Source organism: Polistes fuscatus, unplaced genomic scaffold, assembly GCF_010416935.1.
Source record: "Polistes fuscatus isolate 324 unplaced genomic scaffold, CU_Pfus_HIC Scaffold6, whole genome shotgun sequence".
NCBI classification, from domain to species: Eukaryota; Metazoa; Arthropoda; class Insecta; order Hymenoptera; family Vespidae; genus Polistes; species Polistes fuscatus.
In genome coordinates this window covers 2,429,345-2,443,103 of record NW_025113140.1, presented here as the reverse complement: position 1 = coordinate 2,443,103, position 13,759 = coordinate 2,429,345, and the positions used below count along the sequence as shown (strand labels likewise).

At 29.8% G+C, this 13,759-nt stretch overlaps 2 protein-coding genes across 6 annotated transcripts in view; both read right to left on the bottom strand.

Moving 5' to 3' along the window:
* Positions 1–998: 998 nt before the first annotated feature.
* Positions 999–5,178, bottom strand: LOC122523485 (protein TRC8 homolog). The gene is made up of 4 exons (XM_043645250.1): positions 4,003–5,178; positions 3,594–3,899; positions 2,849–3,216; positions 999–2,758 (listed from the first exon to the last, which is right to left on the bottom strand). The coding sequence occupies exons 2-4, from the start codon at positions 3,883–3,885 to the stop codon at positions 1,478–1,480; spliced, it is 1,941 nt and encodes a 646-aa protein (XP_043501185.1). The 5' UTR covers positions 3,886–3,899; positions 4,003–5,178; the 3' UTR covers positions 999–1,477.
* Positions 5,179–5,352: 174 nt separating this feature from the next.
* Positions 5,353–13,759, bottom strand: part of LOC122523486 (protein phosphatase PP2A 55 kDa regulatory subunit) — a 42,352-nt gene continuing 33,945 nt past the window's right edge. For 4 of the 5 annotated variants that reach the window (XM_043645251.1, XM_043645256.1, XM_043645253.1 and 1 more), the window contains 6 exons: positions 13,225–13,503; positions 12,970–13,147; positions 12,522–12,856; positions 12,200–12,415; positions 11,956–12,123; positions 5,353–11,855 (listed from right to left, as the gene is read on the bottom strand). In XM_043645251.1, the coding sequence (XP_043501186.1) occupies positions 11,971–12,123; positions 12,200–12,415; positions 12,522–12,856; positions 12,970–13,147; positions 13,225–13,503 (1,161 nt within the window). In that variant the 3' untranslated portion in view covers positions 5,353–11,855; positions 11,956–11,970. Of the gene's footprint in view, positions 11,873–11,955; positions 12,124–12,199; positions 12,416–12,521; positions 12,857–12,969; positions 13,148–13,224; positions 13,504–13,759 lie in introns of all 5 variants that reach the window. The other variant, XM_043645252.1, reaches the window with a different exon arrangement.

Genomic DNA, 13,759 nt, shown 5'->3' with positions numbered 1-13,759 from the left:
TAATAATCATAATTTATTATCTAATGGCGTAGAACTACGCTATCAACATTACCTTTTAAACAATTTTTTTGTTTAGGTACAGAATATTAAATGACGTGGGACTACTTTATAGATCTCGAATGTGTTAATGAAATTTTCATTTTTGATTGTATCGACCCAATGGATTTGATCAATTTCAATAAATTTTCTCTTTTATCTATACATATATAAATAACTTGATTTGATCAAGATTAATGAGTTTAAAGAAAATAATATTTATATTTAAGTGTGTATATATGTACACACTTACACGATTTTTCCTATAACTTCACAATTATTATACACTTTCATATTTGTCTTTTAAAATACAGTATTCATCTTTTTTTCCCTCATGTTAACTAATTTGGTTTCTGAATCATCTACATCTATATCTATATGATTTTGTTAGAAAATGAAGCAAACAAAAAATTAATATCATTTTGATAAATTGATTTCACAAAACATTCCATAAAATTTGAAGTTCCCATGATAAATGAAGTTATGTGATTCTCGCCTATTAATAGAAAAAAAAATCACTTGGAAAAGTATACATGAGATAATCGAGTAACATACGAGATATATCAAATATTCGCGATAAAATAATATTACTTATCTATTGGACTTTCTGATCTCAATGTATACATGCATATATATACATAAAGCGTATGTACAGAAGCTTAAGAATAGGCTTCGAATCTTTGTGCAGACATCATTCTCAATGGCAATAAGATATGCCACAATTCATATACATTTATGTATATAAATATATATATATAAATAATTGTGGAACACACGAATTATTCGATTTTTCATTATGTATTTTTTATGACGAAATTCAAGGTTCCACTGTATATACATATATATATATACATATAGGAATTCACTCTTTTCAAATTTTGGAAATGTATTTTAACAATACATACGAATTGAAATCATTAATTTGATTATAATCATATGTACAAAAATTATAAAAGATAATGTAAGGAAAAAGAGAAAGTTATATTAATCACTAGGTAGTATAATTGTAGATAATTAACTATTAATATTACTTAGTAAATTATTGATGCGATCTGTTAAATTTCTTTAATTGTATGTGTTTGTTATAATGAACACATACAATAGCGTATAGTAAATTTAAGGAAGAATAAATTATATTTAGTCCTATTCGTAATTTTTTTGTAAAATACAGTAGGTTATTGGAAGAAGAAATAAATAAAATGTATCAAACGAAATTGTGAAGATCAATGTCGCACTATTTAAGTCTCTTCGAGTTTGCAATATTAATTAGTGTAAAGAATATCACAATAAGGCTATGTACCATACTAATTACCCTCATTGAAGAATTTCGTCAATTATATCTTCCAATGGCGAGTTTTTTGTTTAAAATAATTCCAAATAATTCTGATCTCCTTGTTGGAAGACTTCGTTTTTCTCGTTTGTTGTTTAAATGTTTTTTTCTCTATTCTATTAATAGCGAATCCGAAGAACTATCATCCTTATTTTGAGGCTGGTAAACAACATCATGACAAAGTGGACATCGATCTTGTACGTAGAGCCATTTTCGTAAGCATACACCATGGAAGTAATGATTGCAGCGTGTAATTTTTGCTGCCTGCATTTCTTGATAGCATATGGCACATACGTCGTTGAGCGATCGTAGTTGTTCAAATTTCGCCTCGGCTAATGAATTAATTTTGTTAACTGCGGTTCGTCTCTTCATAAAAACTAGCCATCCAGCTTTAACTTCGCACCAAATATTGAAGTATGCGTGGATGCACATCATAATAGCACGAATAGCACCGCCAGCTTCGAAGATTAGTATCCAGAAACCATTGAAGAGTAATATTACGCCAAAGGCAAATTCAATGATATTGCCAAATGATCTTATAATATAAACGCAATCATCCAACTCTTCCCAAAATGCAGTGCGATACGTGTCGATGAGAAATAAGACGTATATAGCCAAGGATACCATTACTTTGACTATTACTTCAACGCTGAAGACAGACACAGCCAGTAACCATGTGCTCACACTAAATTGTGACCAGAGGAATGCCAATAAAGATACTGGAAAGAATATAAGGAAGGCGCAAACCCCAAGAGCACGTAGATGCCTATGCAGTGCTGAATTGTGTGAGGCACTGAGAGACATTAAAAGTGGATTTACAATGTTATGTACAAAATGTAGTACTGCGGTAAATAATAAGCAAAAATTTCTACACAGTTTGACTAATCGATTTTCTCTATCTAAGCTTGTCAGTCCAGTTTGAAGTGCTAATATATAAAATAACATTGCAGATATCGCACCAATGCTTTTTTCATCCCCATCTTCAGTCAATAATACCCATTGGAAGAAACAACCAATATAATGACAAATAAGTGAAATTATACTAGTCATTCCCAACAATGCCGTCAAAGTTTCACAGCCATTTACCAATAAGGTTCTAACCATATCGTAATATGAGAAATCTTCATCTCCATAATGATTTCCCAAAATTTTGATAACTTGTTCTCCTATTCTTAACAACCAAAATGTACGTAACACGCATGGAACGTTCAAACGGAACCATTCTGTCTCTAAAAGAGCAGATAGACCATAATTACTTATAAAATTGCGTGCGTGAGCATATCCCAGATAAATTGTCTTCAGAATTAAAACGCTGTTGTACCAGATAATAAATTTACAAACAGCTAATGGAAGCAGTGTAGCAAAAACTGGTGCATTAGAAAGGATCGATATCTGAAACAATCATGAATATTAGTTTGAATTCCTTGAATTTAAAAATCAATGATAGTGACGTTAAATTAATAAATGTCTATTTTTACTCACAGGTAATGGATAAATAGCCAGAAGTGATGGCGCCATAAAACTTAATACCAATAATTTCTGGAGAATATAATGTCTTGGAGCAAAGTGTACATAACAAAAAATGGTAGCCAGTAAACACTGTAATATATAATTCTGAATAATCAGAGATCCTATTCCTTCCTTAATAATAGAAGTTAGATCCAAGTGTAATATATCATCCAATACACTGGCTGTATATTCAGGCTTGCTCATATATGTTATTACAGCTTTGATAGTATTAGAATTGAACCAGTAGGAAATAAATATTACTCCTACAGACATCATGTATAAGTAGACGATTATAAGATGTTTTGTCCATAACATGAATGCGCACAAAGCTGCTATAATTGCTGCAAACAAATCACTGTATTAGATAAAAATTATTACAAATTTGTTGCTACCACCACCTCATTGTATATTTTGATTGCATATATTGTTCAAATAATCTCTACTAAATAAGAAATTTTGTTGAAATATCTTCCAAAATTTAACTAAATTTTGATCAGTATACGATAATTTGAATTGTAAGTTTTCTTTCTGGACAAAACTGGTGACCTATGCAAATTGACACTAGCACTAAAGAAAAAACATTTTTACATTAATAATGTATGAACTTTGATTATTCTTCTGCGTATATTTACTGTGTATATATTAAAGGAAACTATAAGCAAATGTACCAATATTTACTTATATTTAAATTAGAATAAAAAATTTGCGTTATTCTTACCTAAACCGAATATTATATTCATCACCATTGCCATAAGAAACATTTGGTAACCATTGTTTACTTCAAAGTTAAAGTAATACGTTAGGAAGGAAACATTCCCATAAAAAGGAGTAGATTCAAAGAAAATACTTGACTCGTTGTCAACTATGAAATTGTCAGTTTTGTTTAACATAAGAATTTTATCTGATCCTCCAATATTGAGACGAAGTAATCCATCAATAATGAACAAAGGTGGCACTCTCATTATAATATCAGCAAAAATAAAAAACTTATTCCATAATGGGAATTCCATATTTGATGATTTGACTAATGCGTCGTACGGAATTTGTTACGATAAAAAGAAAAAAAAACGTATATTTTGATAAATTCTTATAAGATGATGCAATTGAATGTTAACAAACACTATTACCTTACACAAGCACAAGTACTTGGAATAATATACCAAACAATAACAATGTTGAATTTTAGAATAAAAATAAAAATTTTAGAATAAAATTTATAGAGTTTATATAAAATTGAAAGATTTAATTGAACTCTTTAACACTAAAATCTCAACAAGAAGGAGACACTTTAAATATGTTCTTCCCAAAATATAAGGAAGATATTAAAGAAATAAATATTAATAACTGTTTAACTATTTTAGCAAATAACACAACACACAGCGAGCTCACTCGAGTCATGTATTCACTGGATAACAAGAGTCACATATCGTTCGTCTTAAATATAATTTTGTTGGCAATTTTAACGTTTCAATTTTTGATATGAATAAAAATAAAAGATAAAGGAAAAGCAATGAGAGATAGCCGATTAGAAACCAGTGGTGCTTAGAATCGAGTTTTAACTAAAAACATATGATCAATTGATTTTTTACTACGTTAAAAAAAAAAACAAAAAACGATACGTAATAGTACATACAAAATAACGTTTAACAGTTGGTAAGTATATATATATATATAATGTAACTAAAATTTTACAAAGAAATTGTGTGTATATATATATAGTTGTATATATATAGATATATACATATAGTTTTTTTTCCCAAGACGACAACTTTTGCTTTCTGAAGCACTTGGCGTTTGATAAAATTGAAAGATTCGCAGTCAAGCACAACACAAATGGAAGAATAACCAAGAAGACGATAGAATTTACAATAAGCTTTTTCACTTTACAATCAAAGTATCATTATTTTTTTTCAAATTATATTTTATAAAACCTAATTATTAATATCAACAAAGTAAAAACTCATACGATGACTATTATTTTAATAAATTTTTGACGGTTTCTCGTTTTTTGTCAATCATGTTTTTCTTCGCGAAATGTCGTTAATTCTATTGGTATACGTCTGACTTCACGTTTCTCCGATGATCACATTCAATCTTTTTATCCATTTCAACTAGTTTACTTGGTTGGTTCAGTGATTTTCTGTTTTACCGACATAACGCGATTCAAGGAGAAAGTAATAATCGTAAATGCCAAGAGATGGCTGGCCTGTTGATTGACGAGTGTTTCCGAAAATAGACGAAATATTACGATGAAATACGAATAAAAATATTTTGAAAAGTACGTAATACATTTCGTTAATATTATTTCGAAAATATATTTATTTTATATATATAGTTCCTGTTTAATTATTTTTATTTATTCTTCTTAAATAACTTTCTAATCATCGAGAAAAACTCAAACGGAACTTATTAATACAAACGAATTTTTCTTATTTATCATTGATAATTTTATTATTCAAATTCACAGTTTCATCGAGTAGTTGTTAATACGTACTTTTATTGTTCGCGTGTACATATAACTTATGGTGACGATAATAGTACGATGGCTGTGAACGAATGTAAAGCGCGGCCAAAGGGCGAGGGGAGGGTGGGAGGGGTTGAGGCGGGTTTGGGGTTTGGGATTAGAAGGGCGCGAGAGGTATACAGAGATTATTATAAAATAATAATTATATTTGGAAGCATACGTCCACTTTCGTCACTCGCAATCTCTCATTAAAAATTTTTTTACGGAAATACGTCGTTCTTACGATTTGAAAATTTCTTGGTGTTATGTTGCGTCTTAAGATAACGCGGATACTCTCTCTCTCTTTCTCTCTCTCTTTCTTTCATATCAATTTTTTATACGATATTTCATATTCTTTTTTAGAAGATCGATAATAAATCCTAAAAGCACGGTAACGATTGTGTTACTATTTATTCCGATATTTATAATTAGCTTATATGTTTATTTTTTCTCTCTAAAAGTTTCAGATGGTAATGTGGGTCGAGCTTATTATTGGTAGAGAACAGAATTTGATTTTTTATTTAAATAATTAAAAAAGAAAAACAGAAATATCGTAAAACGATAAGCTTTAGTTAATCGTAAATTATTGTACGAGATTAGACTCACGACATTACATATTAATATTCTAAGCTAAAAAAATAAGATCATAATTTAAATGAATATTTTTATATATTAAGATAAAAAGATCGGATCTTCCTGTATTCGATCCGTCGTCGTTACTTTTTTGAAAGAAAATAATCCTAAAAAAAATATTCGAGTATCGAATGTAAAATTATAAAGAACGAGGGATGTCCGACATAAAAAAAAGAAAAACTAAATAAACAAATTGTTGAGGAATTTGAAAATGCTCTTTCCTTATTTTTCACAGAGGACACATGCGATTACGCAAACGTTCGTATCATCATACAGATAATAATAGTTCATACCACCCACTCATTGAAATCTCTCTATCTATCTTGTTCATTTTTTCATTGTTCAGCATACAATAATCATTCCTACACGATGTATGTGTATCCTTTCATCAAAACAATTTATCGATCAAGATGTAACACGCTTCCTTGTATATTCTATGAATAACATTATTTGCTATGTTTATAATACAAGTGTTCTTTTTTTTTTATTTATTTATTCATTTATTTATTTATTTATTTATATTATCTGCAAAGAGTAATAGTTCGTTTACTCATAATGCTTTACGAGAGCATAATTGCGATTCTCTTGTTAGCGTCTCGTTCTAATACCTGACAACTTAACTGGTCTAACTCCGGTTCATCGGTCTCAGCATAGTCTTGTTAAAGTCTCCCTGTCCAGTATTTATAATATCGTTCTTTTTTTTTTGGAGAACCGAGGAATGTTCCAAGAGAGATCGGGATGCTCAGAAAAATATTCGATCGCAGAAGTCAGCTAATAAGTCACTCGAGGCACAATTCGCTGCTATAAGTTAAACTAAAATAGTTATACCCCCTCCTTTTCTTTTCTCTTTCGCTCTAATTTATCTCTTTATCTCTCTCTCTCTCTCTCTTTCTCTTAAACATCGTTCATGAATATACTTATACGATTACGAATTTTGAAAAAAAGAATATTAATTTAAAATATACTTAACTTGCCAATAAGAGTAATCATTTAGAGAAAAAAAAGGAAAAAAAAAGGAAAAAAAAACCATTACAGAAAAGAAAAAAAAAATGATTACAATACGTGGTATTATTTCATATGCAATCTTACGAATTAAAATTATACGCGAAATAATAATGAGCGCAGAAAAAGTACAGAGAGAACATAACAGCGCGAAACTTTGTACAAAAATGGTATATTATATTGTTCTTTTTTCTCATTATATGTATATATGTAATATAGCTTAGCTTAATCGTTCCGTGCAAATGCGAAGAATGTGTCTTTTTTTTATTTTTTTTTTTTTAGGTATCGTTCGCCGTACGCACAGTCACTGCATTCTATTTGTTCGTTCATTCGTTCGTTCGTTTATTATTTTCTTTTCCCCCTTCTAAATATTATCATGATATCGCAAAGATTTCTTTAAAATGCGATGATAATTTATCGAATCGTTTCAGCGAGCGTAGTTAATCATTTATAATATGCACGCAAAAATGGATATTTCGTGTGTGTATGTTTAATGTTTATATTTTTTTTTGTTTTCCTTATTTTTTGTTTTGTTTCTCTTTCTATTATATATCGTGTGTTGCGCTTCGCGCGCGCGCAAATACAAGAGTAAAGACACTACACTTAAATTGCGAGCTATAAAAATCCTAATTTCTGGATTATACGTATTTACGTGGTCTCGTTAATAAAAATAGAGCTTTAGCTAATTGATACAATGACATTTATTATTATCACACGAGACAGGTCCTGCGAGAGCCAAAGTTCTAATCTCAATATTCAATGTTCCTTTTATCTTTATCTTTATCTTTTTTCTTTTTTCTTTGTTTTCTTTCTTCGTCTGAATTCAATTTTTAGTCCGGATGTGTACTGATGTAGCGAAAGTCGCAAGGCATTTCGAGTAATCAAACATAATTAATAGGAATCGTTACGACGTGTCTTCTCTTATCGGAAATGAAAATGGAGGTGATAGTAGTGGTGGTGAAGGGGAGGGGGTTGAAAATGAAGACGAGGGATTTAAGGGCTTTCGAGAAGACAGGTAGTACTCGTATTGCTTTTAATATCAACTTCTTCTTTGTTTCCCTTATTAAAATTTAATCTAGACCTCGTTGTTTTTAGCATCGTTCGCTGAACGATCTCAACGGAGATGAAATTTAAATTATCCGCTCTTTTTTTTTGTATCTTTTTTTTCGAAGCATTTCTTTGTCTATTTCTTTCTTTTTTTTTTTTCTTTTTCCAAGTACTTATTCTTATAGCGTTATCATCGAGCGTGCACTTCCTAGAGAATTAACCGCATTCGCATGATTTTTATTTCTCTCTCCCTCCCTCTTTCACCATCGCATTATTCAATTTATTCTTTTAATCCTAACAACCAATCAAGAAGATAAATCATTTATATAATCTAATAAATCAAGATATCAGATCATCGTTATTACCATGACTAATCCTGCATAGCAGTTAACAAAAAACAAAGACTGAAACAAATAACGAAAAGATAATAATAGTAACATTATTATAGGGGATTGAGGTATAAGGATGTGGTTGGGGATGAAGGAAGATGACGATGATTTTACGTACTAAAAAGTAATGTTACGATTTTTTGATGACTGTAACATAAGACGAAATATGAATTTCCTTAATATATATATGTACTTATAATATACTTTATAATGAAGTTGAAAAGGTTTAGAGATCGATGAAATCTCTAAACCTTTATCTCCTTATTATTTTTTTTTCTTTTTTCTTTCTTTCTTTCTTTCTTTTTTTACATCCTCGTTTTTTGATCTTTTGTTTGTTTCTCTTTTCATGGATATCTAACATCAAGGAACAACTTCCCTAAATGTAGCAGTAGATCTGCTGTTACGCAAGATAATTTTTTGCAATTACATGTTACACAAACATAGATTTCATACATCTTCTTCGTTATTTAAACTGACAATTTATAAATAATACAAATTTTCTATACATTGAGCAAAGTCTCAAAGAGTCTATATACGCATCCTTTATATGATGACATTGCAATTATCATGATCCGTGCAGTGCAGTCAATATCATTAAAACTGATCTAACTTTTTTTCAAGAACTATTTTATTATTCTGATGTATGTATATCACATGTTGTAACGTGATATATTAAATATCTTTTTTTTTCTTTTACATTAGTTTGCAGTTTTTTTTTTTTTTGTTGAAGAAAGAGATCATCTTTAATCGTAGAAGTATATTTTTCCTTTCTCCTACAAAGCTTATTTTTTTCCAAATTTGTTAATGAAGACTATGGAGAAAGGTTCGCAGCATCATAATTTTAAACTGCATTACAGGAAGCATAATAATGCATTAGTTAATTCATGACTCAAAACTAATATGTTTATCCTAATTATCAGACCCATAATTATAAGAGTATGCTAGTTAAAAAAAAATTTAAGTGTGTGTCATTTTAAAATAAATAATGTCAATCTATTATTACTGTTTATAATTAACAGAATATTTAACAACTTTCTTTTTCTTCCCCTTTCCTCTCTCTCTCTCTCTCTTTCTTTCAAATTACTTTATTTTATTTTTTCACGTGTAACGTTAAAGAATCATTAGTGTCAAAGTGGAAAATATTTATTCTCTATCGAAGGAAATAATTTCCTAAGAAAGGGAAATTTCTAACGTTTCCTTTTTATCTTGATATGGAAAATCATTAATCGTGAATATACATTAGTCTGGTGCTTTATACATTTTTGAGTGCTTTTTATTTTCTCTGTTTTATTACCAAAATCTTTGCATCCTGAAGTAGCATATGTGTTTATGAAATTGTTTATATTATAATCCGTATTAAAAACACCTGTAAGAATTTAGTACTTTAGAATTTCTGTTTTAATAATCGAGCACTCTTAATGCGCTTCAAGGCACTTATGAACCATCATTTAAGTAAAAAGCGGATAAGAAAATTGACGGTAAAGTAATACACATTTTAATAAAAATAAATCTAAAAGATGAGGAGATTATTGTTGATCTAAGAAAAATTACATAAAATGTTGGTTTTTGAAGTTATCATTCATTGAAAACGCTATAAATGAAGCTAGAATTAATAAAAACACAATTGACAGCCTTAAGAACATTTGGAGCACCTCAATGTATATGCATAGCAAAATCCAGACTGCATAAGTATGTATATGGTGAGATATACTAATTACGTAAAAAAATATATATGGTGGTGTTGTTTAAAAGAAGCCTGCTTTGTATTTCAAAATTAGTGCAATCATCAATTGAATCTGCCTAAGATAAAACTTATTATATTCTGTCTCTTTTAGGTTTCATAGTTCTACTACACAATATTTAAGAGATGGTATAAATACTAAATACAACATAGATACGGAGAGCTTGGCTCTTTGGCCGTACTCAAACTGAGTTAAACCCGTTGGTACACTTATTCGAAATTTTACGTTATTCTCGTGTTAAGTTATTAATTAAGTTATTATTACATATTTTATGTAAAGTCTGCAAGCCCAGCTTACCATCAACAACTGTACTGTATTCATTCACTGTTTATATTCATACGAGTTTCAATAAATAATTAATAAGAGTAATATTTAGAAAATCTACATTTTCTTTTATATAATTATTTTTCAGTTCCTATTTTTATCTTTTACACAAATAATTTTATATAAATGAATGTTCTTTTTGTTATTGCTGTACCGTAACACTGCTTCTTACTTTTCTCATCGTTTATAACATTTTTAACGTTGTTTTAAGATTTTATTTTTTTTACCCGAATCCTTTGAAGCAGAAATTTGTGCCATATATTCCTTGATCCATATTAGCTAATGCAATATAGGAAATATACGTAACAATAGCTTTATTATGAAAATAAAAACAAGATAATGTGTGTGTAGGCCTACATATGTATAAGATTTTTTGTTCTGGTATTTGGTAACTGATGTTATTCATTCAGCTAGATGCGCATTAAGCAGAGTTTACTAATAAATATTCGAAATAGTTTAGTACGAAGATTTAGTAGCAAATTTCTCCAGGAAATAAAGAAAAAAAAAAAGAAGAAAAAAAAAGTAGTAAAGAAACATGATCCTGTATACTGTGCTATCATGTTTTGTAATTATTACTATTATTAAGTATATAATGATCTTCATAAAATACTCACGAATATGAAAGTAAACGATAAAATCTCATTGGCACACGTGATAGCGATTTATTTTCTTTATTTTTTAAAAACTCAATTTAATAATCTAGTGGATAAATAAAGCAAATAATTGCCTGTGCAATATATTCAGCTCATGCCGAAACATCGGTTATATATCCACTGTCTGTAATTGTAGTATTATTTGTATAACTGATCATAAGGTGTGTTATATTAAAACACTTTTTATATAACGTATGGGCGAATTAGATATTTTCACTGACCGTCTCTGCATAGTGTAGTAGCGCAATTACTGTAGTAGAACAAGCTAGAAATTCAGCTGCACGTTTGGTGTAAGAAAACTTGATAATAATATCGTCGGCACAATTATCAAATAATTGACTTGACGATTCATTTTATCAGTTGAGAGTGACTCCGTGTGCAAACTTATTTGAACTAGTCAACTTAAGAGTTTTGAGAAGTCTTATGCATGTGTTTTGACTTACATGCATCTATGTACATGTATGCGCATGGCAAGGTATCAGGTGCAAATTTCTGCATGTAGGTGTATATATAACTTATATGAACGCGTGAGCTGTGTGGACGGCGCTATGTACACCACTTTTCGGTCAATCGACTATTGACATGCAAATAGTCGACTTTCGTCAATGTAATTCCGACACCTATTGTTTCACTGTGTCCATTTAGTTTAACGTGCCTCGTTCACGTCAATATATACCGTTGTATTATCTGTAATACAATAAATTCTTGAATACTTATAGTGTATTTTATATAGTTATAAAAAAGAAATTTATTTATTGAAAATTACATTAAATATTTTCTAACATACTTGCATGCAGATGTGCTAGAGTTTATCTTGGAATAAGAAAAGATTATTGGTGGCAGCAACTGCTACCACATTTTCAGATGGATGCCATGCAGTATGTAATATTTTTTTGTTGAAATCCAAACAATCAACACTAATCTCATCCTTTTTACGTTTTCCACCAGTGCAAACCTATTGCATGATAAGGCTAATTAGTTTACATACAGTTTTTACTTGACAATACAAACTTTTAAAAGCATTTACCAACCTTACGAGGCTTTAGAAGAGTTTTTGGTTTGGCAATGTCACGTGCTGCTTCCAAAGTTAAATCACGTTTGGTATTACGATCAAATACTCTAAAGAAATTATTATATGAGCCTGTCATAATGGCACAATCATTACCACTCCAACAGCACTCAAATTTGTCGAAGATGCAATCATTTTCATAAAGAGAACATAATTTTGATCTTAAATATTCATGTACCTAAAATTACCCATATGAACATTATAAAATGCATAAATGATTACATTCTCACAAAAGAATATATTCAAAAAAAGGAAACTACACCTTCAAAATGTTTTATACTTACAGGATAGCATTCAATTGGTTTTGTTTCCATTTGAAGATCCCAAACTTTAACGCTGAGGTAGTCCCTACTAATCATGTATCTTCCAGAGTTACTCAGCTTAACATCACTTATACTTGAGATTATTTCTGAGAAAAAACTCTTATTGGTCGGATCTTCTGGTTCTTCAAAAAGTTTACTATGATGATCACAAAGAGCAGCAGATCTCATATCGCAAAGTCTGATGGTCCCTTTGCTACTACTATAGACCAAGACATTACACTCTACAGGATGAAATTCTGCAGCTGTTATGACTTCCGTCAACTCTTCCATGTTAGTAGGCTTTATGTCTACAATATCTGTATATCATCATTAAGGAAACTAGATTTTCAACTATACACATTGTATATGTAATTTTGTATAAATTAAGTGTAAAAAAAAAAACATAAAATAATTGATTAAAAAAGGATACTAAAACTTTGATCGGTAATTTCAAGATGCCATAAATTAATTCTAAGATCATCCGCACTGAGGTACGTTTCTTGATCACTGTTGACACTTATACTGTTTATATGGTAAGTGTGCGCATTGGCAAATATTCTCCTCGGAGATGCCTCTACCATTAATTCCATTGGTTTTATAGTTGGCACCTAAATAATACAAATATGCAATACTCTCTAATAATTTTTAATAGTAGAACACTTTCTATCACATTGATTAAACTTACCCTCAAGGCAGTTATACAAGCAGGGTCCCGAATCGCACCATTTTCTTCTTTCGTATTATATCCTTCCACTCTTTTATCCCTTTCACTAACTTTCCACAATTTTATTGTCTTATCATTTGTGGAAAGTAAAAAATGTGCCGGATTTTTTCTTTTTAACCATCTAATTTTATTTATTTTTTCTTCTATTTCTAATGATTTCAGGTAATCAAATTCGGGCTCGTGGCTTTGGAAAGTGCTGTATACATTATATTCACCTCTCCGTGGTATACTATTTTTACTCTGCGGAAAGAAATATCTTTTTAAATATTCTATAATCAAAGCGCAGTAATGGCACATCAGTAATATAAATTTGCACTAAAAATTAACAGTCACAATGTCTTTCTTAAATGATTAATCACCTAACTGAATAAACTACCTTCAATACAACCACTTTACCAATAGTCTCCTTTAAGAGAACACGGTGTTACCTTTAATAGAGCCAGTGAAAAGCTATTATGGCTCAATAAAAGATCACCTATACAAGATTGTCCGAAGT